The 24,486-nt window shown below is 42.6% G+C and overlaps 1 protein-coding gene across 4 annotated transcripts in view; it reads right to left on the bottom strand.

The window, feature by feature from the left end:
- NPNT (nephronectin) overlaps window positions 1-24,486 on the bottom strand; it is a 63,338-nt gene that overhangs the window by 25,372 nt on the left and 13,480 nt on the right. The window contains exons 3-6 of one of the 4 annotated variants that reach the window (XM_083456773.1): window positions 14,685-14,735; window positions 11,204-11,296; window positions 7,140-7,232; window positions 1,291-1,410 (exon numbers count right to left, since the gene is read on the bottom strand). In XM_083456773.1, the coding sequence (XP_083312899.1) occupies window positions 1,291-1,410; window positions 7,140-7,232; window positions 11,204-11,296; window positions 14,685-14,735 (357 nt within the window). The remainder of the gene's footprint in view (window positions 1-1,290; window positions 1,411-7,139; window positions 7,233-11,203; window positions 11,297-14,684; window positions 14,736-24,486) is intronic. The other 3 variants (XM_083456774.1, XM_083456775.1, XM_083456776.1) reach the window with 3 other exon arrangements.

Raw genomic sequence — 24,486 nt, 5'->3', positions numbered from 1 at the left:
GGGAGTTGTAGTCTAAAACAACTGCAGGGTACCCAGTTGGAGAAGGCTGTTGTACAGCAAAGCTCCAGTATAGAGGGAGTCCATTATTCAAATGACCACCCTATCCTGTGGTGATTTTAATTGTCTGTATCCTTCTGTCAAACAGTCCCAGGTATTGATATGGGAAAAACATACGACAGGATGGCAGTATCTGTAACCACCCTATGACTTTCTGTACCTTGAAGTTACTCAAGAGGTTGACCACTGTGTTTTTGCAGAATGGATTTTTCAGTGAACTGACTAATGAAAAGCAATTTCCATTCTTAGGAGAAACTGGTATGCCTTTATCTGAAACCCTCCTTCTAAAATCTAATCTCTTGGCTGTAGGGAAGGTTCTGTCATTCCCTCTCCCATTCTTGGTGTGGTGAAGTATTCAAAATATTCGCTTTTGTAAGAGGAAGGAAGAACCTGGCCACTGGGGAGTTTTGTACTACGGTTTCCAAACACACAAACCAGCAGGCACCTGACAGTTTTAGTGAGTTGCGTTTACATTGTACAGTAACACGCAGCCAGGGATGTTGCAGCTCTCGCTAAGAACAACATTCCCAAATGAGCTGATTGTGAGTAAAAGAGAGGCTGTGCTTGTATATTTCAAAGAAATTCAATTTCTGCATACTCCAAAATTAACTGACCTGATCCACACCACCCAGACAAATGTGTGAATTGAAAGCTACAGTAATTGTTCTTCTACTACTCCAAATATTGCCTTTCAGTTCTTGGCTCAAAAAACCCAAACCAAAATTCATCAAGAATGTAGATTTTAAGATAAAACATATTTTGAAATGCATGCATTGATGAAGTACAGTAGAACTTATGTAGTTTCATACAGCTCATGACAAAGTACATGGGCTATATATAACTAAGTTCTACTGTGAATAGGGTCATTGAAATTAAAGGATCTAAGTTAGGTATGTCATTTACAGTAATTACTGTTAGTCTAATCTGCTTATGACTGACATTGGATACAACCCCATATTTTTATACACACACACACATTCAAACACTAATTTATATTTTTCATGTGATTATTTTTTGAAACAGGACAGAACAGATTTATCGATGAACATGGGCTGCAAAGAAACTGCTCTGTCCATCCCATATATCTTGCAATAATGGAACGAATTATTCCATTTTTATTGTTTGCTTTTCCAGTTTAGCAGACCGTTCATCCTTTACTGGCAAGGTTTTCTTTAATCAATTTTTTAAAAAAAAAAAACAAAAACAACCCTAAGCAGAAGGGTCTTGACTTACTAGAACATGATCCATCTGGCATAAGCATGTATCCATTCAGACAATAACACTTGTAGCTGCCATAGGTATTCATGCACCGGTGTTTGCATGGTCTTGGTTTCAGACCACACTCGTTGAGATCTAAAAAGGGCACAGAGGGAAGGAATCAAAAACAGAGCAGGCATTGCATATTGGCATCTTTAGAATTGCAGGAGATGGTAGTGATAAGGTTCTCAAAACCAGACCAGCCTTGATCCTAACATGCCTCTTGCCATATATTCCCATACCTACATATAGTCAGAAGGACAGTCTGTTTGCAGTACTTCTAATCTCATAACAATAAAGGCATTGCACACTCCTCACTTCCATCCCACATCAATTATCCTTGCCTATGTAGCTGTAGTCAATGTAGTCAATTATCCCTGCCTATGTAGCTTGGTTGGCACCAGACTTAACCTGCATCAGTATAAACGATTCCTAAGGTCTGAGTTGGTGTAAATCATAATCATTATTAAAGCTGACTGGGGAGAGGAGGAGTTGTAAGTATGGAGTATATGGTTCAGCATCCCTCAGAACAGGGACAGGCAACCTTTTGTCTGTCAAGGGCCACATTCCCACAGGGCTAATCTGTCAGGGGCCACCTGCCAGTGAATCAAAGTCAGCATGGGATGGGGCCAGAATTAAAAGTGTGTGGAGTCATCCCTTTTCTCTTTCTGCCATTTGCTCTTCTTTTCTGCCATCCCCTTCCTTCTCTCTCTCTCTCTCTCTCTCTCTCTCTCTCTCTCTCTCTAGCTACCATTCCTTTTCTTTCTCTCCTTTTCTGCCACACCTTCCATCTTTTTTATCTCCCTCTTCCACCACCCCACTCCAACAGACTGAAGGCAGAGGGGCAACATAATTTTTGCCAGAATATTTTTAGGACTGACATTCTATCAGTCCTAGGATAGATTTGGCTATAGATAGGCACGTATGACTCAGTTGCTCCATTTCCTTTAAAATCAAGTTCAGCTAAACTCTATAGGTTAGACGGCAGATATTAAGTGAAGAACATAATCTAAACCCACAAGATAGAGTAGGTTCATATCTTTTTCTCTCCCAAATAATGCAGTGGCTTAGTAAAACTAAATCCCAGTCCACCTGTTGTATTGTTTGGATCATTCTACTGAGCTTTGAATCTGACACCATCTGGCATAATATATTTTGGTACTCAAGTGTAATGATATTGGCTAGCTATTAGTGGCATAGTCTAAGAATAATGTGCACATACTTTAAGTGTTTCTGCTGGGAAGTGTATTCATACTTTGTTCCAGTAAGCTTCTATAAGTTGCTGAATTTTAATTAAATATGCACAAAATATTTTTGCTGGCTTTACTCGATCGCTTCATCAGCAAGACAGTGCGAGCATCTAGTATAGTGCTAGAGTTTTGTTTAATGTTTTGAGATTCACTTCTTGCAAAACATTCTAGAAACTTCAGGAAGATGCATAAGGTCACATTTGTTTTCCCACCCCTGGTGTTCCATTCACTGGCCAAAAGCAATACAAGGGGCTTAATTAAGGGTCTCCATTATAATTCCATTAAATCTAAACAAACATTGTGTGATTCCTTCCCTTCCGCAGCCTTAGCTTCTTCTGGGAAATGGTTTACACTTTCAAGTTATATTTGTAACAGCTTTCTCTCTGCCTTGTTTAGAACACATAGTACACAGGCAAGTGAAAGAAAAGTCATCAAAACCCTTTTTACGGTTGTTCTGGCTAGTTTGTTGTGGCTAGTTTTGTGGCTAGAGCTGTTCCACCAGGCCTTTGATCAGGGTGCAGCCTGACTCCCTCCTCTGGCAATCTGCACAGAATTTTGCTTAACGGTTGCCATCAATTTGATTTTAATTAATTTTTATAATGGAATGTTTTTAGAATGTGGGATTATTTGATTGTTGTTAGCTGCCCTGAGCCCGGCTTCGGCTGGGGAGGGCGGGATATAAATAAAATGTATTATTATTATTATTATTATTATTATTATTATTATTTGTTCTTTCACACATTTCTTATCATTTCAGAAGCACATTCAATATGTCTGTGTAGCAGGTTTTGCTCTGTGATACTTCTCTCAGTGGTTTTCTCTTCCATTTGAACTACCTAGGAGAAGCACTGGTATGCTGAATCAATGCAATGGACATCTGAAAAATACATCACCTGGAACTACCTTAGCGTAGTTGCATGGGGTGGCCACAAATGTTGATGGACCTCAGCTACCATAGACTCTATCCAGAGGCCATACTGGCTCAGCCTAATGGGAGATGGAGTCCAAAAACATCAGGTTTCCCTTCCCTGTTTTAAAAGATATTCTGCAATTCTTCAACCATGGCACAGCTACCTTTCTCGAGAGGGAAATGGTTTCCATCAGTGGGGCAGTGAGAGCAACCACTATTTTCTCCAACCATGCTCCTGGAAGGATAATATATCATGTCTGAATCAGGGAACTAGACACTTTAAAGAGGGACATGTGCCCTGTGACACTCTCAACTTTCATCAGCCTTGACCACTGGTCATGTTGGCTGGAACTGATGGAAGTCCAAGCACATCTATAGGGCACCATGTTGTCTGCTGGTTCCTTGGTGTGTGAAATCATTTCACAAATGTTGCATTGGAGAAATATATAAATATTAGCTTTGTCTAGGTCAACAAATAATCCTTTCAACATCCCTGTAAATCAGATCACTATGATTATCCCTAAATGCCAAAGAGGGGGTGTGTGTACGAGGCTAAAAGAAAGAGAGAAAGGAAAGAGAGAAAAGGCGATCCATTTTCATGGAGGAGAGTAGTGTTTAGCCAGGAATTTCCTGGGTTTTTAAACAACTCATTCTCTTAGCCACTACACTTCACAACTCATTTTACATATGGTTTTATATTGTGATGTTTAGGGGAGGACTGTTTATTACTGAGCAGGTTCAGGCTAACATTAACATTTAGCTTGGAGTCAGAGAAATGCAAGACTCTTAATAAATTGGCACGCACATGCTGCGTTTGCTGAAAAGGTCAGGAAACTTTATCTTTTGTCTATTTTTTATTTCACAGGCTCTCCAAACATTTCACTTAGCACAATTTCTCTCTGGGCAAAAGATGGGAAGAAGTATAACCCAGCAGCCTGAATCTTCTAAGATGAAAAGTTCCAAAGACTTTGCAGAATCTTTTCACAACATCTATCGCAAAACTCCTTGCTTCTTTGCACTTTGCAAAATTTCTAATGGGGGTTAAGAGGTTTTTTTTAATAAATCCACTTATACTCCTCACTGAGATTTCCCTTCATTATTCCAAGTTAAACAATATGACAATGATGCTATTCACACTCATGGGGTGGGGGTAGGGAACCAACAACAACAACAACAACAACAACAACAACAATGCAAGAATAGTGTCACTGTCAAAGCTGCATAGCTTTTAGAGCAGGCTGGATGCTGCAGCACTTTGGAAAAGCAGTCTCAGAAATAAGCACAGGCTGCTAAGCTTGAACATCACATTGCAAGAAGAAAGACAGTTAATGTGAACACATGAATTACTCCAGAAAGACAACTACTTGTGTGCTGCTATATTTGCATGAGAGCTACAAAGAGATAAGCAAGACTCCTCCTACATTAATGTGGTGTGCTGTGTGTAGTAATGAATTATTAGTTGATCTTGAGGATATAATTGCATCCCTACATTTCATTATTGGTCTGAAGCTGCTTTCAGACATGCATCTGGGGTCAGCATCAGGGGCTGGCATCAACGGATACCTACAAAGAACCACAACCTGCTGGGTGCCCATCTCTAAGCCCTGGAGGTGCCAAATCCTGCCGCTCTTTTTCTTTGCTGTGTCTACCTGTTCACCTGCTGTCTCTAAGCATGGAAGCAATGACAAGGGTGATGCAAAGGTTGGATGGACCCTGGGGAAGAAGAAAAATTGGCAGCAATGACAATGAGGAGGAGGAGAGCCCCCTCAGAGAGGTGAGTCCCCTAAAGGAAGCTTCTTGTCCAAGGCCCACCCCAAAAAACTAGCAGTGTCCTCTTTTCACACAATTAACTCTGCAGATTCCTAGTATATGGAAGTGACAAGTGTATGGAGGACACAGCCTGGGGCTGTTTAAAAAAAGCATAGGGTGAGATTCATGTCACACCTTGTGTCACATCTCAAGTACCATCCAACGAATGGCTTTGACACTACTGAGAAGACTTTCCCCACAGAGGAGGAGATGCTATAGTGTGAATTGCAGGGGGGAGGGCAATGGTCAGCAACAGGTGATCCTGGGCTGAAGTGTGAGCACAATTTTCCCAACAACAAAAGCACCCAGCAGCCCTCCTTTTCCAACCACCACCAAGGATCCCTAGCAAAAACACAGCACTGCTCAAGAGCGTTCAGATTTTGATCGTCAGCTTCAAACTGTACTGTGCCAGCGAGCATCACAAACAATCGGGAGCAAGGATCTGTGTGGCTTGATGCAACTTTTAAGAATTGGTTGTTGCTGGCGCTGTCTTGAAGGACAGTGGAGTGGGCCTCTGGGGGTGAAGTCAAACCACTGTTTTAGCAGTACTGAAGTGACGTCCCTGGGGGCGCAAGCCTGGGCAATGTGTTTAGAGGTCCTCGGCTGCCCAGGCAACAAGCCCCACCCCACCTCGGCCTCTCTGATTTGGTCCAAAAGGAAAGCAAAGCAATACGTTCGGCACCAGCTTGGCTTCAGGAGTTGCCAGAAGGAGGCGTACAAGATGCCATCCGTCTTGGGGACTCCAATCCGGATTTGTGCAGAGTTTACTCCTTTCCCTGTTCTTCTCCTGAAGATATCCCACAAGGCAGTGGAGATTTAGGATCAGAGTTTTCCTTCTCCTAGAAGGGCTATCTTCCCAGGTTGATGAGCTCCATCTGCTCTTTGCTTCCCTCTACAGCATGTACAGAAAATGCCTTCTTGACTGTTAATACCAAGTCAAGTTATTTAACCATCCATCCCAGTGCTGTCTTCTCTGCCTGGGAATGGCTCAGGAAGAGACCTCAAACAGAGATACTCCTGTTTGAAACCCTCAGGAGCCATTCCCAGTCAGCGTAGGCAATAGTGAGATGGATCAATGATTTGACTTCAGATATGGCAGCTTCTTAATGTCTACTTATGCTCCTAACTGGAGATTCAGTAACTGAACATGGTCATTCTGCATGCAGAACATGTGCTCTGCCACTGAGCTATGGCCACTCTTCCTCAGATATTAATGCCTATGTCAGGATGGCATGTAATGCTGTAAGTTGCAAGACTGCCTGTATTGGTCATGTGTCACTGCCATTCCCACAGTACATGTTATGTTTTACATGCATTAAACATGCTAACCCAGACATTAATATCTGTGTCAGAACTATCCCAATATTAAAGATTATTAAATAAAATTCTTCGGCCCATTTCAATCAGACTGTTTCCTTAACCAATGCAGGATTTGGGTTTTCTTGCATTTTGTTTTTAGTGCTTTGGTATTTTATGGATTTGTAAGTTGCTTTGAGACTTTGTGAAAAGTGATGAATAAATGTAAATAACTATGGCAACAGACTGTTTTCTTGGTCTGAAAAAGAGCTTAGAAAAAGCAGCATGTGTCGTAAAAGATCTGAGTAGGAAGGGAACTATGAGAGCAAATGAAGAGAATTATCTAAGGTCAAGCCTTTCCAGGAGAGAGAATTGCAGCCTCAAGGAAGTGTCAAAGCAAAGTCGCTTTGCATGCCAATTATATTGCAGGCTGGGCTTTCACATGGCAGCCAAAATAAGTTCATTGTCCTTTCAGCACACTTGCAAGAGGTTTCATGGTGGGGGTTTAAAGCCGTGCAGGTGGAAGGAACGCACCACCTGAAGTAAAGGATTGTCCTCACCCCTCCACGGGAAATGTGTTGAATGATGATCTGGAGGGCTGAAAAAATGTGGTTCACTGGGCCAGTCGTGTGAGGTTGCATATGGGTGGTCAGCTTCACATGTTGAGGAGAAGGCATAGCAGAAGTCAAAAGACCGAGACCCAGTAAAACAACATGGCAAATACCATCAAATACCTGTATGTGCAGGCATGGAGCTCTGGATCAGGAGAATTTTAGGCGTATCCCATTATAGACCTTCACACTGAACACCAAGCGAACTACAGATTGCACATGAAAAGTCTTTTGCATGTAACTTATGCTTCCCTCCTAAGCCAGAGGTGGAAGTACTTACTTTCTGGGGAGAATCAGCAGATATTCATGGCTATTTTACCCTTTCTTTGCATACAGATTCTGTCCACCCAGTGGCGTAGCGTGGGGGGTGCAGGGGGGGCCGGGCGCAACATCTGGGGGGTAGGGTTAGGGGGCGCAAATCCACGGGTTAGGGGGCGCAAATTACTTGCCTTGCCCCGGGTGCTGACAACCCACGCTACGCCACTGTGTCCACCTAGTATTCTATCCCACCCCCAACAGTTTAAAATCATTTCCCCTATGTCAATTCCAAAAGCAGAGATGACACTAGCTAGTGGCTGAGTGGCCTGCCCTCTGGGAAAGCTGTTTCAGGGAAGAATTAGTGACCACAGGCCAGTAAACTCCGCATGTCTGTTATCTTAGCCAGCACAGAAATGGATCCACAGGTTTGCCTCCTAGTTCTACTGTAAGATTTGTCGAGGTCCTGCTGATTCTTTGAACTGTGACTATTTCAGATTATTATTTCAAATGAAATGTAAGTGACCACTTATATGTCATAAAAAGAGGAAATGCGTCATCACCACCATAAAGAAGGAATGACACTATAAATAGAATGCAATAGAACGGTAGAGTTGGAAGGATCATCTAGTCTCAACCCCCTGCAATGCAGAAATATGCAGCTGTCCCATGTGGGGATTGAACCTGCAACCTTGGCATTATCAGCACCATGCTCTGTCCAACTGAGCTATCTCCCACAGTATTACTATAAATCAAGTAGAAATCCAATACGTCTCGTAGTGGGAAAGTCTGTTACCAGGTAACATGTGTGCCTGCTTAGTCTATTCTCCAGGTGTGAATGGCTGGTGGGCAACTTCAAGGCCCCCACTCTCCCTTCTTCTGACCATCTTTAAGCCAGACATGGGCCAGTCAAATAGAGGACTGTCCTCTGCAAAGTAGGATACATGGCTACCATGCAAATGTGTTATGGCAAAAACAAATGTGAAAGTCACTGGAAAAGTACATGGTGGATTTTCTGTTTTCTACTCACTCAATTTACTGTACAGTCCTATGAGAACGGGACGCGGGTGGCGCTGTGGGTAAAAGCCTCAGCGCCTAGGGCTTGCCGATCGAAAGGTCAGCGGTTCGAATCCCCACGGCGGGGTGCACTCTGGTTGTTCGGTCCCAGCGCCTGCCAACCTAGCAGTTCGAAAGCACTCCCAGGTGCAAGTAGATAAATAGGGACCGCTTACTAGCGGGAAGGGAAATGGCGTTTCCGTGTGCGGCTCTGGCTCGCCAGAGCAGCGATGTCACGCTGGCCACGTGACCCGGAAGTGTCTCCGGACAGCGCTGGCCCCCGGCCTCTTGAGTGAGATGGGCGCACAACCCTAGAGTCTGTCAAGACTGGCCCGTACGGGCAGGGGTACCTTTACCTTTACCCTATGAGAACATCTATGCATCTGGCCTCACTTCAGGTAAAGGTGTATAGGATTATAGCCTAAGGTAGCAGTTCTAATGCACACCCTCTACCCTTAGGACTTTACAGATCCACCACAGAATCACAATCCCGTTGCTCACAGCATCAGCTGCCAGAAGTGGGAAATTTTAATGTCTTCAGCTCAGCTAAGTTGGGGAAAGGAGAAGAATTTCGAAGTCATGTATGCAATTAATTAATTAATTAATTAATGCAAGCAATTGATCACATAAACATCATTATTTCATTTCAAAGTTCTGTGTTTAGTGTGCAAGAAATGGAAATAAAGGTTAAATGTCCTGCCTTACGAAAAGGAATTGTCTTCCACTTGTTAATGAGAAGACCCTTAAATGTGTTTAACACACAAACACTTGCACATTTATAGAACTCTGTTATAAAGGGAATGCACAGGAATTGTAGCCTTTTGGGATTATGACAATCATAAATGCAGTGAAAATAAATTGCCACAGACAACACCATCCGGTTGGAGCTGGACAACTCCATCTGATCTCATTTCCAGCAGGAGAACTTTTATTTGATGATGGTGCGATAATAATTTAGGGAGACATTTCCCATTCAGGAAAGGCCATTCATATTACAAAATGACATTGACCTATAATAGAGCCAGGCAGTGGATGCCAAAGAAAGCAACAATAATTACACCCATCCGGCCGCTTGACGTGTGATCTGCAGATCTGCCTCATAAGTACAGTTTGTTTAAAATATAGGCAACTCTTTGCAGCCAGGGCTAGAGGAGTGAACAGCTTAATCTGGTCAGGTAGGGTGCTGGGCCCTATTGCAAAGCTCTAATTGATTCCTGTTGAAATCAATGAGAGGAAGAGCATATCAAAGCTACTGGGCATGGAGGTAAATGTCTCTTTGTGTTCAACATGCAGGTTTTTAACAACTGCAGATAGTATCAGTACAAGCACAGTCCTCACCCCATACATCAGCTGATTCTATTCTATTCTATTCACCCCATACATCAGCTGATTCTAAAATCTCACTGGAAAGCTCCTCATTGAAATGAATTGGAGCCCTATGATTAAGTAGCAGATTTGTCAACAGGATGCTGTGTATAATCTAAAATCAGCATGAGCTTTCTTCTCTCTGTTGAGCTCGTTTCACAACAGCTCCTCAGTTTTTGATATTTTAAATTGCTGCGGACCTACAGTATCTTTGTGGCGGGCACTTCTGAGAGCTGAAGTTCTAGAATAAAAGCAATGCATAACAACATTTCTCCCCAAAGTAAAACAAATATAGCAAAGTGCCTGTAAGATGGAGAAAAAGAAATAAGCAGAGGAAATGAGGTCACAGGGAGGGTGGGCTTAGATTCCCCATGAATCCGTCAAGGAAGGATTAATATATCCAAACAAATGAGTTTTAAAAAGCGTTTAGAAATCATTATGCCATCAGAGGATTAGTAACTCTCAGGGAACACAGTTCTGTACAGCACCACCTTACTCAAATTGTCAGGTTTTCCAAAACACTCCTTTGCTTTTCTGTAATGAGCTTAGGAAAGCTTTATCAAGGCTAGCTGGAGAGACTGGCTGTGACTTCCTTAAGTACCTGGCAGTGCTCAGCACTATATAAAATAATACTTTGGGGAGAAGTGAATAAAAATAGTGTCATATGTTGACAATACTGGTCATTTTAAACAACACTGTTCTTTTTCATTATAATATGACTGGGGTCATTGAGGGTAGTTTGCTATTACAAAGTGAAACTGGAATTATTATTATTATTATTATTATTATTATTATTATTATTATTATTATTATACTTTAAATCAGCATGGGGACTTCCTTCCATAAAAGCAAGGTCCTTGTTACCTAAATCAAAACCAGCATTTTAAGTTTTAGGCCTTACAGCTGATCTCGGAAAGGAACCAGTCTTGTACCTCTAACAACAAAAGCACTTTTTTCAATACTTTCATAAAATGGATTGTGCTGGGATGCAGTATTGGCAACTCCCAAGTGGGTGTCTTTGAGAAGGGTGGAAGCTCTAATTCAATTCAAGTAGGTGATTGGTGCTGTGATTTTCATGCAGGGAGACCTAGAAACTCCAGTTCATAAACTGCATCTGGCATCCGCCATAGATATTTTCCCACCAGTTCTTCTTGAGCATCACCAATAGGGCTGCAAATATATGAACCAGCCTTGGCCCTGCTAAATTCAGCAGTATGTCAGCTGACCCAAGGACAGTTGAAACTTGAACTAGCTGCAGAACATTTAGTTTAAGTTTCAATTGATCTTTTCAATACCATGAAGCAATACCACATTCCTTAAAATAACATAAATCTTACCTTGATTGCATGTTTTCCCAGTGTATCCTGGATGACACTTGCACTTGTTTGGTCCAACGCATTCCCCATGTTTACATCCAGGCTGACATACAGCTGTGAATACACGTAAGCAGACTTGTCACTCTTCTTGTTGAACTGAGGTGCACAAACATTATTTGATTATAATGCATTTGACACAGTGGTCTTATTCACATGAAATGCTACGCCAAACCATGGTTTAGTGTGACTTACTAAGCAAATATCGTGGCTGGTTTTGCTCCTCCTCTGGGCCTGTTGCTGCCATGCTACCCTGAGCTAAGGCATGGTTTGAACCTGGGCTTGTGGTTTGTGTCACTCCCAACAATCCACGAGTTTGTCCTTTGCCTACAGGTTGTGGTTTGTTTGGGGGATGTGCCATGAGCCCAAGTTTGCACATAATGTTCATAATGCATAACTCCAGGTACTTGGGGAGCAGCAGCACAGGGTGATGATGGAAGCAGTTGGATTTCCTCACCCTTGCTAAACCATAGTTTAGGACCAGTGAGGACTAAAGGAGAGAGTTGGAGCACAGAAGTGATGGGAAGAAGCAGCGCTCAATCCTTCCCTGCTCACCACTTTTCTGCTACAACTCTCCCCTGCCGCCCAATATGCTTCCATTAAAATACACACAAACAAGGGGGGGAAATGGTTAGCCTCACTTTTAAGTAATTTAATTTAAAATGCAAAATATAACATGTGGGTTGTTTAGGGAATGTATTGTATGTCCACTACAACTTCCAACGACACTATGAAGAACCAGTAAAAAGGGATATAGCAAAATAATAGGCCTATGCATGTCTACAACTAAGCTGCATTGAGTGGGTTGGGATTTATGCCCAGATGTGGCTGGGGCAATGCAGCCAGATGGGTGGGGTATGAATAATAAATTATCATTATCATTATCAGATATGTATAGGCTTGCAGGCTAAGTGTGTATAGAGTTACAGCATAAGTCCATACATTCATACCATAATAAGGTGATAGTTATTTATTAAAAGGAATTTAAAAAATATATACTACAGATGCATGCATTGTGTATGTTTTATGCATACTTTGGAATGTCATGCTTGAACTTTTCCTGCTATTAAAACTTAACCAGTTGTGTCTGGACACATGTCGGGTCCCTCTTTCACCATACATACATAGCCTCATGAGCCAGTGTTGGTTCATAATTTGTAGGCAAGGAAGAAGCTTTCAATTAAATGAAGAGTAGCCCTTAAAAGCTTCTCTAGACAGGCACTGCAAATGCATTTTCTTGTCAAAAGTACCTCCATGTATCTAGTACGGATGACACTGAAAACATGGAACTTAATAGGTTGGCAGTGACATTTCCTGAATTTTCTATGAAAAGTTAGTGCATAAAATATCACATTTCTAGAGTACAGGATTGGTGAGGAAGCAACCTAAGGCAATGATTAAACTGCCCTTTCTGATTAAGGGACACATAACTATCCTAGTTGTACATTAATTTAAGTTTTCTTAATCCAAATAAAAAATAATATGTAAGTTTCTAAAACACATGCTTCATTCATGAAATGTATTTTACTATAAAGCCATTGTAATGGTTCGATGTGCACATTTACAGCCTTTTAATGTGCTTTCCCAACACTTTATTGCGGGCAGCTGGCCTTTAATCTTTCTCTCTCTCTCTCATATTGGAATGACAGTGCCAAATGTTGGACATATGCTTCCATATGCAATGGGAAGAAGCACTGGAGAACTAAACTTGTGGCCATCTTAAATAAAACAGGTATTGGAATTCCAATCACCCACCATATTATGGCATTATTATTAGGATTGTGTATGAGAAAACTAATGCTAACAACATGCTGCTACTGTTTTTGAAAATGGCTTTCATACTGCACATACAGTTGCTTTACCGAAAAATAAAAATCAAGTCCCAGGTACCTAACCAGCTAAGCTACTTACATTTTATGTAGCAGTAAATCAATATTGCACATCAAGATAATATATGACAAACATTCCTTTGTATGGTACATAATGTTGGAACACCTCCAGGAAAGTTCAGTGCAAATTACTCATACACCAAAGTCTGAAGCAGTATTTCTCAAATCTTATGCTGCAACAGAGGCTGAAATTGGCTTCAAAAAATTAAGCCACCATGTTGGATGAGTTCACCATTTCCCCCCCCACAAGAGCTGGGAGGTTCTGGGGCAGATTTGATCCTCATTCTCTGCCAATATTTGGTCAAATGGCAGCAGTCCAGGAGCCCTTGTTGTACCTTGCATTAAAACTGACAGAGTGAGGAAATCTCAGATTTGTCAGCCTTGCTCAGAAAGCACAATCGCATCCCTAAGCCTAGCTGACTAGGCAAAAGAGACACCAGAAAACCAGAAGGCAAGGCAGCCTCTGGTTCTGTGAGCTGATTGATAAAATATGTACAGTGGCGTAGCGTGGGGGGTGCAGGGGGGCCGGCCGCACCGGGCGCAACATCTGGGGGGGGCGCTCGCACTCGCAGCTCTCTGCCCCTACCTGGCTCACTCACTCTCTCTCACTGCAGTGCTGGCTGTGCGAATCCGATCCGAGCCGCCGGGTCGCCGCCCACTGTGGAGGGGAGGGTGCCAGGCATGCGGTGCGGTACGGAGAGAGAGCGAGGGACTATCTGGGGGAGGGACAGTGCAGCGGGGGGGGGGGCGCAAATTACTTGCCTTGCCCCGGGTTAGGGGGCGCAAATTACTTGCCTTGCCCCGGGTGCTGACAACCCACGCTACGCCACTGAATATGTATGCTCACCAGAGTGTGTCTGAAAACTCAACATGGCAAGTGGAGTTGGGGTTCCCAGTTTTCGGAAAAAGTAAAAGGAATCAAACAATTGTTTTAAAATGTATACCATGCCAATCATGTGCCCCTTCCTCTTCTTGTTTACTGGGAAGCTCTGCTAAGTTAAACTGAACTTTCTTTCAAGAAGTATGCATAATATTTTAGCTTTAGGCTGCAATCCTAAAAAAAACCTTATTCAGAAGAAAATCCAATTGAATCCAGTGGGACTTACTCCTGAGTACTCGTGCAGAGCAGCTCTATGCATATTTACTCAGAAGAAATAAGTCTTGCTATACTTAATGGGTCTCACTCCCAGGTAAGTGTGTATGGGTGTGTGCTACTCACACCGATTTCAAGTCACAACGAGGTTAGACCTCTTTAATAAATTGTAAATATATTACAAAACATATTAATAGCATCCATAAAGGGATAAAGCAAAGTATTTGAATCTTAAAGGCTAATCATTTAAATATCAAGTCATATATATATATGTCATGTCTACATTAGTCATTAAATACATTCGTGAAGTGCTGCTATCACCCTAAAATAATAAGCAAAGTAATTACATGCATATTTCCTGTTGGGTTGTTATATCATTCTTGCGCTCCATGCATGACTTTAGAGATCATGCCTCCAAAACACCATCTTGCCAAAATTATTTTGAGAAATATGTTCAGCTAACCTTTGGGCTGGCACCTTATCCTGGCTATTCTCTGCCTTAAGATGTAGAAAGCTGCAAAACAAATGTCCATAAAAAGCAATTCCAGCTTTTTGTGTTTCCCTGCAAGGAGGATGGACTTGGCTTGGATTTTATCAACTTGCTACATTCCCGGTGACTTACACACATTCAACATTCAGAGCTTTTTTTCTGAAATAAAAAAAATAAACTGGGACACGTTTAAAAATAGAAATGTCTTATGTCACTATCTTGTTATGAGACGTCTGCAAACAGATGTTGCAATGCACTCTCTATGAAAGTTACAAAAAGGAATGATGTTATGCTATTCTTATTTCACCCATCAAAGAATTCCAAGTAAACAGTGTTTCCCCCCACTTCCAGCAGCAAAGGTATGCACCATTCCGCAGTCCAAATGTAAAGCATCTTACAGAACAGTGTTGGGTTGTGGGGGTTTTTTTGCCTTTAAAGAGACAGTATCCCTTCATATCCAACTATAATAACAGATTTCCCCCTAATTGTCTTCAGGGTGCTAACTCTGGTTAAACTGACATCCCTTGCAACTTGAGTAGATTTTTAACAGTTGGGGACCAATAAAAGAACCAGCCGTCTTTTCATTTTGGTTTTCATTAAACCTAAATAAAGCTTTCGGTCCACAAACCCTTTCGGCTTCCATAATGACAGATCACGTGAAAGGCAGATAGCCATACTGTAGAATCAAATGGAAATTAGATGAAATATGTTTGGCTTCAAATACTCTGCCATGCCTCAACAGCTGATTATAGTACTGGATTATTTAAAAACATGCAAAATATCAAGTCCAGATTTTGTTTTATTGCATTAACAAGATGGGATTGCAACACATCTGGAGCCTAAGAGTTCAACTTCAGTATCACTTGTGTGAGTTTAAATTCTGATTTAAAGAGGAAGTTCTGACTCAAAGCCAGACCCTGATGAAGCTCAGGCCCAATTGCTCCCTTTTACCTTTTCAAGGAGTGTGGCCAGCAGGGATTATCCTGCTCTGCATGCAACATGCACCCCCTATATGTACACCATATGGTGTCCAACACTGATGGGACAGTTTGCCAACAAAACAGCAGCAAGTGGTTTGGAGGGGAAGTTTAAAAAGAGGTACGCCAGCATGACTTTTTGCCCCCTAAAATATCTGCTACTGAAGGCCACTTCTGCTCCTGGGCACATGTCTCTCTGTGATGGTGCTGAAACAGCAGGATTGGATAGATATGAGAGGAAAAGGTAAGTCTCTTTAAAGGTAAAGGACCCCTGACCATTAGGTCCAGTCGTGACCGACTCTGGGGTTGTGGCGCTCATCTCGCTTTATTGGCCAAGGGAGCCAGTGTACAGCTTCCAGGTCATGTGGCCAGCATGACTAAGCTGCTTCTGGCGAACCAGAGCAGCACACGGAAACACCGTTTACCTTCCCACCAGAGCGGTACCTCTTTATCTACTTGCACTTTGATGTGCTTTTGAACTGCTAGGTTGGCAGGAGCAGGGACTGAGCAATGGGAGCTCACCCCGTCACGGGGATTCGAACCACCGACCTTCTGATTGGCAAGTCCTAGGCTCTGTGGTTTAACCCACAGTGCCACCCACGTCCCAAGACCTCCTAAATGTAGCACAGTACAAAACAATACAGCCAAATTTCACATATATACCTTTTGTCATGAGTTTTGTTGGAAAGCAAATGGTGCCAGTTACTTGTGTATGGGGCAAATGGGTCTCAATGTGCATGGGAAAGGATACTGTTTCCTTAATACACAATTCATTCCTCTGCAGTGTTTTGCTTAAAATACATTTTGCTGTTTTAAAGCAACACGCTGGGGATGGGGGGGGGGGAGAGCGGAACAGAATAGCAGAACCTCATTTTTGACTTAAACACAACAATGCAGTTCTGTACTATAGGTACAGCATAGTTAAAGATTCACGAATTGAAGTATAAAAAGTTAAAATAAGAGTCCCAAATTAAACAGCTCTTTTAGTGAGAAAGTTCTATTTCAGGTCATCTTCAAGACCATCATTTAATTTCTACTTAAGAGTTCAGATTAGGGCATATTTAGTTGTTATACAGAATTGCATTTATGTTCAAGCACACAACCCCCCCCCCCCAAAAAAAAACTAGTGGCTTCCCCACCCACACCCACCCCAATATCTGTAACTCACGAAGGAATTTCCTATGGGCAAAACTCAAAAACAATCCCCACAATTAAGCATAAACATGCATGAAAAAGAATATCAGTAATTTGAGATGGCAGAATCTAGCATGTATTTTTTATCCCCAAAGCGTAAAGGAGGAACAGCAGTTTCTAGAGTGTTGTTTCTTTGCAGCTGTAGCAAGAAGGCAGAAGCATGCAGAGCTCTTGGTTATATAGCAGCACCTCCAGCACCCTCCATAATCACTTTTGCAAGCTCTGAACTTTCCTACATGCATTCTACTGCAAGTAGAATATTCTGCACAGATTAAGAGTCACACTCTTAATCTCAGGGAGGTGGGTTTGAGCCACACACAGGGCTCAAGATTATTGTCAGTGGTTCCTTTCAACTCTACAATTCTATGATTCATTGAGTGTTTTGTTGAAGAAGGCTAAGCAATGCAGCCAGTTATTACACTATATTTTCATTATCAAGGATATTTTACTGGTGATGACTTAAAAAAAATACTTTGGGTTGTATCCAGTGTCATGTTTAGTCACTTAGCAGTACGCATGCTCTGCTGGTGAAATGTTTGGCACCAGCAAAATGTTGCTACACAAGAGAATGCATAAGAAGATTGCTGAGAACTTTGTTGCACAACAGACTGTGCAACCTGTTGCACAACAAGTTTCCACTAGTGCACTGGATTTATCTGTTGTGCAACATTAAAGCTCACCCATCCACTAGTGCAAGAGCCTGTTTGCTAGCAGACGGAGGCTATTGGATGCAGCCCTTTGTCTTATTCTTTAACTGTTAGCTCAGTTGGTGTTAAAAGCTACATTCTGGTCCCTGAGGAGCTTTATCAGATGTTGCTCAGTGTCATTAGTAGTAGAAAAGTGCCCCTGAAATAAAAGCTTGCTCAATGCTGCTGAGCTTTCCCTGCAACACATAGCTTCAGGGTCGTGTTAGGTCCTCCCTAAATTCAGTGATGTAGTAGGCAGGCAGAGAAGTACCAGAGTTTTTCCTCAGAGCTGAAGCAATGGTGCCCTCATAAATGGATGTGGGGCACTCCACTTTTTCTAATAATGACAATCCTGTGAGGCAGGCTAGGCTCAGATAGTGATTGGCCCAAGGTCTGATCAGGGATGTGAACCCAGGCGTCACCAGACCAAGTTCAACAGGAAACCAATGTACCACTCTTCTTCAGCTTCCTATCCTATGACTGTGAACTCATCCCAATAAATTAGGTATTTATGCTACGCATTGCTGCTGTGTGTGTGTCTGTGTGCACTTATATGTGTGTTGGGCTCAACACTGTTGGGCTCTCCTTGGGGGTGTAACAATGGACTCTCCTTAGGAGATAATACTCAAGGTTTGAGAAACACTGAACTAAGCATAAGCAAGATTCTTCCAGAGATACTTGCAGTCTGTCATTAAGGGGTGACAATTATTTCCCCAGACCATACTCTAAAAGCATGACATAGACCTGTGTTCTCAGTGTAAGGGCATCTGGTAATCCTGAAATGACCAGAACAAAGCCAGTCAAGTCCAAAAACTTGAGATTACATTCTTTAAAAATCTGTGAACTGTCCTGCTTGCCATGCTTACATTTTTAGAAAGAAGTCCACTATTGCTCTGAAGATGTAGCAACTTTAAAGGCCACATGTGCAACATAGCTTGATTTGTTAAAGCTGCTGTGCAAACAACAAGCAACGATCAGGCATGCAGGTCAGCCCAGAATAGGTTCATCTTACCAAAATAACAACAAAGGCATATACTGGCATTTTAAAACTATGTTACAAAGAACCCGGAGGCTCCATGTAAGCTTCTCAGAGGTTTCTAAATGAGAAGATCAATAATGATCGGCAAGTTTCTCTGAAAGACAGCTTGAATGTCCATATATTGGTCCATATATTTAGGATTGTGCTAGCATGCTCTCTCATTTCTCATAGTATTTCTATTGTATAGCTCAGCAGGCCTGGCAGAATTCTGTGCCAGCTGACAAGACCCTAAGTTAGTGATGGCCATTAACTTCAATAGGTCTACTCTGAGAAAAATTTGTTGAATACAATCCAAAAGCTAAGAAATAAAAATAAGTAAAAAAAAAAAAAAATTAAAACCCTATAGCAGCAAGCATATCACTTTACAATTTGCTGCAACAGGCAAAAAAATAAAAAATCCTTAACTGGTCCACCAAGAACTTTTCAGCAATTTTCAGATGGTCCAGGTGCAAAAATTTGGGAATCACTTTATTTGCTGTTGAGTGGTACAGAAATTCTGTTAAATAAATAAATAAATAAATAAAAATGTGTGTGTTTTAAAAGCAAAACGCTAAAAGTAGATTGAGCAGAACTGTTACTCCCATTCAGGGGGGAGGGAAAGACGCTCAGAAATGATGTAACCCATATGCCTTATATTCAGCTATCTTTGCAAGTAGCCTTTCGTTCACCCAGCTCCTTAACTGCCTGGCATGCTAAGACCTTAATGTAATCGTAGCCAGTATGCAATACTATCACATAAATACACCATATGTGTCATCTAGTCACTTAACGTATTCCAGGCATTGCTGATTTCTAATTAAGGGGCAGCTTCTCAGCTGATGCAAAGCAACATTACTTTAAAGCCTTCATCGTGTGGCCAAAGGGAGACGGACACAGTTTTGCCTTCCTGCACAGGGCTGGGGAACTGGGACCAAATTAAAGGACAAGTGGATTCTGAATATACACTAGAGGCGTGGTCTTCCAGATGTTAGACTCCCAGCATGGCTAATGGTCAGGGGTGATGGTGGCTGAAGTCCAGCAACATCTGGAGGACCACAGGTTCCCCATTTCTCTCCGATATCCACAATGTTCTAGAAACCTATGTCTTTCAACCAAGTCATGTTTGCCTCCATCTGACTACACTATCAGCTCTTCTCAAATTTATGTTGAGCCCAGCCTGCCTTTGCTCCATTTCAGTGCAGCACCAGTGTCCAGTGCAACACTAGCCCTGATCAGAAAGCCAGAAGCAGGCCACAGTCATACACAGTCATGCACTGTCTCCTTTGCCAAGAGGCCAGGTCTGCACAGGAGATGGGCTTGAGGGTATGCATCCATGGCATGCGGTGAAATTAATTTTTTGTAGGGGAATTTTGTTGTTGTTTAGTCGTTTAGTCATGTCCGACTCTTCGTGACCCCATGGACCAGAGCACGCCAGGCTGTAGGGGAATAGTTCAGGTCAAAGGCACCAGCTTGTGAAGGCAACTGGGGGCAGGCGATGTCATGCATGTGATATCTTGACATCCTGACGTGAACGTTGTGCCTCTGTCCCTAAACCAATCAGAACCTTCCTGGACTTTAGGAAGGAGGCATCAGGGGAACATTTAGGCGACTAGCCTAATCACCCTAGTCCACTGACCGCACCCAGTGGGATGCATCCATGTTGGGTCAGAGAGACAGAGTGGAGATTTTGCTACTAACCATCTTGCCCCCCAGCAGTCTCTCTATCCAAGCTGGCAGAGGTGGTCTTGAGTGTAATGCCAGAAACCCACCAGATGCTTGTCTTGGGAGATTTCAGCATCCATGTGGAGGCTACCTTGTCTGCCCCAGCTCAAGACGTAATGGCTGCCATAACAACCATGGGGCTGTCTCAGTACATCACTGACCCAACTCATGAGGCAGACATATCCTCAACCTGGTTTTCATAACTGGGCAGTGGGTTAATGTTTCGGTTGGAGGGGTAGATATTGAAATGATCTCATTATCAGGACCAACCATTTCCTGGATTTCATCTTGCCCCTAGAAGCCCAAATGACTTTGGCGGCATGAGATGTCTATTTCCAGCTACACCTGCTAGCTCCAGCCTAGATAGGGATATCCTGGCTGCTGTGACCCACATTCTAGTGGATTCCCATTTAAATTACTGCAGGGTGTTCTATATGGGCTGGTTTTGAACACAAGCTTGGTCTTATTTATGTGCATATTGGGATGGAAGGGAAATTCCTATTTTCTGTGCAACAACCAAAACTCTTCTTTGCAGTATATAGAAGCGGCGAAGAGTTGGCATGGCTACAGGAAAAAACCTTGAGGCACATACCACTCTTCATCCGTATAGGAGCAAGGCCAAATTCTATTCCCTCAAAAATATGAGTGGGAGCTTTGCATTTCAATGGAGTGGGAAAAGGCTGGCCATTTGCAGACCTGCATTTCTGGACACTTTTCAAAGATTTTCTTCTCTACAGTAAACATGCCGAAAGTTCTTACTGAGGTCAAATATGTCATTACCGCACCAGCTTTAGTTCCTCAGTGCAGGCCCATGCCACCAGAATGTTCTCAGGCAAAGCTCCCATCTATTTCAATCTTCCTTGCACAGGAGGTGGTCTGGTGGATCATGCCCTGGTTTTAGATCACCTGTCCTCAAAGTAAACAGCAGAGGGGAAAGTCTTATCTGCGCATCTATAGATAAGAATTTGCTTTCATTTGGCTTAATGTCCTTCTATGAGCAACACTTCTCTTGCCCGGATGGAGGACCAAGGGTTAAAACTCAGTGTGTTTTGCAAGTTTAGCATATACAATCAGAAGCACCGCTGAGTTCAAGGGAGCTTAGTTATCAAATCATAGAATTATAGAGTTGGAAAGGACCACCACCAACCGGTTCACTCCAATAGTTACAAGAGAAGGTGCTTCAACACTGTTCCCAATTGCCTTATAATTTACAGAAGTGATTATTGCATAACAAAAATCTAGTGCACCTGCAACATTTGTCCAAGATGGGGGGGAATACATGACCAAAAAAGGACAAGTTAATCCACATAGTTACATATGACTGAGTTTAGTGAAGTTCTCTATTGAAAACCTGTATTTGGGATAATTAACCAGATGCTCATAAACGGAGACATATAATTATTTGTGTCTGCCTTTTTTCGGTACACTGTGGCTGACTTAATCTGCTGAGTAAAATTTAATAATGTAACAATTCTGGAACTTAGCACACAGTTTGCTGTTGAGGCAAGCATCAGCTTTGTTGGAAGCAGTAAGAGCAGAAATAGATTCCTTTATATCTCACTGAAGCAGCCAAAACAGAATCCAAAAGCAGAAGTGAGCTGTAAATCGCTGTTGCATCATACACCCAAACCCTTACAAACAAGTAAAGGTAAGAGCATGCGTTATTTATAGGTCCTTTTGTAAGAGGATTTAAAAAGAACTGTTGCCTTCGTCTTCAGCCGTGTACAGAAATTAAATACAGCTATAAACTGCATTATAAACCCTCATAAAAGACCAGGCACCTCAATAAAAGATTTCGCTGGTGTAGCACTCAATTGACTTTTTGCTATTCCCTTCTCTTAATATTAACTGAAGTCTGGAAAACAGAATTAGCCACACCCAGGACCTTGTCTTCACTTGTTTCTGGGGGAAGCTAGTTGCTGGAAAACTAGATGCTATAGAACCTGGACCTTAACATAAGGGGTTGATAAGACTAAAATCTAAATGGATTTGTTGCAATGAAATTTCAGTTACTTCATTCCAGTTACTGGCATCCAAAGTCTCTCTAGAGCTCCACAAAACGAGTTTACTTGAGTTTCTTTTTAAATGCACTGTCGATTCTTATTTTCAAATCAAGATATAATTTCCCCAAGTTCAGTAATTTGGTTTGTGTCTTTAGAATTCTCTTCTGGCTGACACCTACACTGAAACCAGGCTTCCATGTTTGCTGCAAGGCTAATCAACTAGAAGAAGATGCTAAACAGATGCAGGCAAAGTAATGCCCTCTAGCTAGTGTTGTGGTGCGACTCCTATTAACCCCAGCCAGCATAGCCAATGGTTAGGCATTATGGGAGTTGTAGCCCACCAAAGATATTTGCTACTCCTGAGACAAGGATATGTCTGCATCTATTGCAGTTTTGTTCTAATTTCTCCTTTTATTGCTCCTCACTTCTTCGGAAAAGAGTAAGGGACAAGTAAACACACAACTATGTTGGTCCAAGTGGCCATGTTGGTCCAAGTAGGCATGGCAAGCTGGTAAAGATACTCTGAGATAAATGCAGCAAGACACCTAGAAACTTGGATGACAATGTTAAGTGCATCATACATTGCAAAGGATGCTGAGGGGAAATTAGTACTGACCTTTCTGTGACAAATGTGGAAGTGGAGCTCTAGCCAGGGACATTAGCCAGGATGAGATGCTGACTGCACCAGTTGTTCACAGTATGTTTTGGGACACATGGCATGAAGAACAGCTGGTGCAAACTTAGTTTTCAACAGAGTAGGATCTAAGCTATCAAAAAGCAGTATCTTGCTAAGTACCTGATACTGGAGACAAACAGCAAGGATTGCCTATCACCATTAGGCCCAGTTTGTGATATCTGCAGAGTCTTCCAGCTGGTTAACCACTGGGAGAAAGTATGCTAGTCTAGACGGATCTTTGATCTGACCAACCAGACTATTATTTTCTTGTTAAGAAGTCAATGGCCATGTTTGCATGTAACACCAAGCCCTGGTGGTTTGTGTTAGCCATGCTTTGGTTAACAAACAATGGCTTACAAAACCATAACTTAGGGCTGCGTGCAAACTGAATCATTATGTATGGCACCCATGTTTCTACAGTGCCTTATACAAAACTGGTTTTAGTTGGTAGCAGCATTACCTAATCCAGGCATAGGCAAACTCCAGGCCCTCCAGATGTTTGGGACTACAATTCCCATCATCCCTGACCACTGGTCCTGTTAGCTAGGGATGATGGGAATTGTAGTCCCAAACATCTGGAGGGCCAGAGTTTGCTTATGCCTGACCTAATCTAACCCCCAGTCTGAGAACTTGCGAGGATTCTCAACACCTTTGTCAGACTAGTGTTTTGCTGATACTGATTTAGAAAATCCAGCAAACACAACAAGCTATGCCAGTCTCAATAGGGCCTTGCTCCAATCCCATTAAGAGTGCACAGGGCTCATGAGCAATGTCAAGAAAAAACAGCTGCTACTTAGCTAAAATATTAATAATAATAATATATGACTGCATGCATACACGTGTACACCAGGCCTTCTCGGTAGTGACACCCGCCCTGTGGAACGCCCTCCCACCAGATGTCAAAGAGAAAAACCACTACCAGACTTTTAGAAGACATCTGAAGGCAGCCCTGTTTAGGGAAGCTTTTAATGTTTAATAGGTTATTGTATTTTAATATTCTGTTGGAAGCCGCCCAGAGTGGCTGGGGAAGCCCAGCCAGATGGACAGGGTATAAATAATAAATTGTTGTTGTTGTTGTTGTATGTGTGTGCAATGGCAGAGCAAGCTGATTGGGCACCTGGGGTGGCGAGTGTGTCCTGTGCCTGGGGGCAGGGCCAGGCAGGACACTCCGCAGGGCCTCCGAGGAGTCTGCCTGCCTCCTCCGACTCAGCCACCCTACAGCTGAGGGGGAGGCAGCAGGCAGACCGTTTGGAGCAGCACAGAGTCAAGCCACCGTATCACTCCCAGGAGAGACGTGTGGCTCGGGCGCGCTGCAGGCCCCGCAGTGAGTGCCGCCCAGCATTTTGCCACCCCGCTCAGTTGTGACACGCAGGGCAAACTGACCCCACCGCCCCCTTCCTCCACACCCCCCTCTTCTATCTATCAATCTATCTGTCTGTCTTTTGAAGTCTGTGTCTTTAATCCAAACATAGGATGCCATTGTTATAAAAGGAGCACAC

Source organism: Podarcis tiliguerta (assembly GCF_965153285.1).
Source record: "Podarcis tiliguerta genome assembly, chromosome: 9".
NCBI classification, from domain to species: domain Eukaryota; kingdom Metazoa; phylum Chordata; class Lepidosauria; order Squamata; family Lacertidae; genus Podarcis; species Podarcis tiliguerta.
This window is presented reverse-complemented; position numbering and strand designations above follow the sequence as displayed.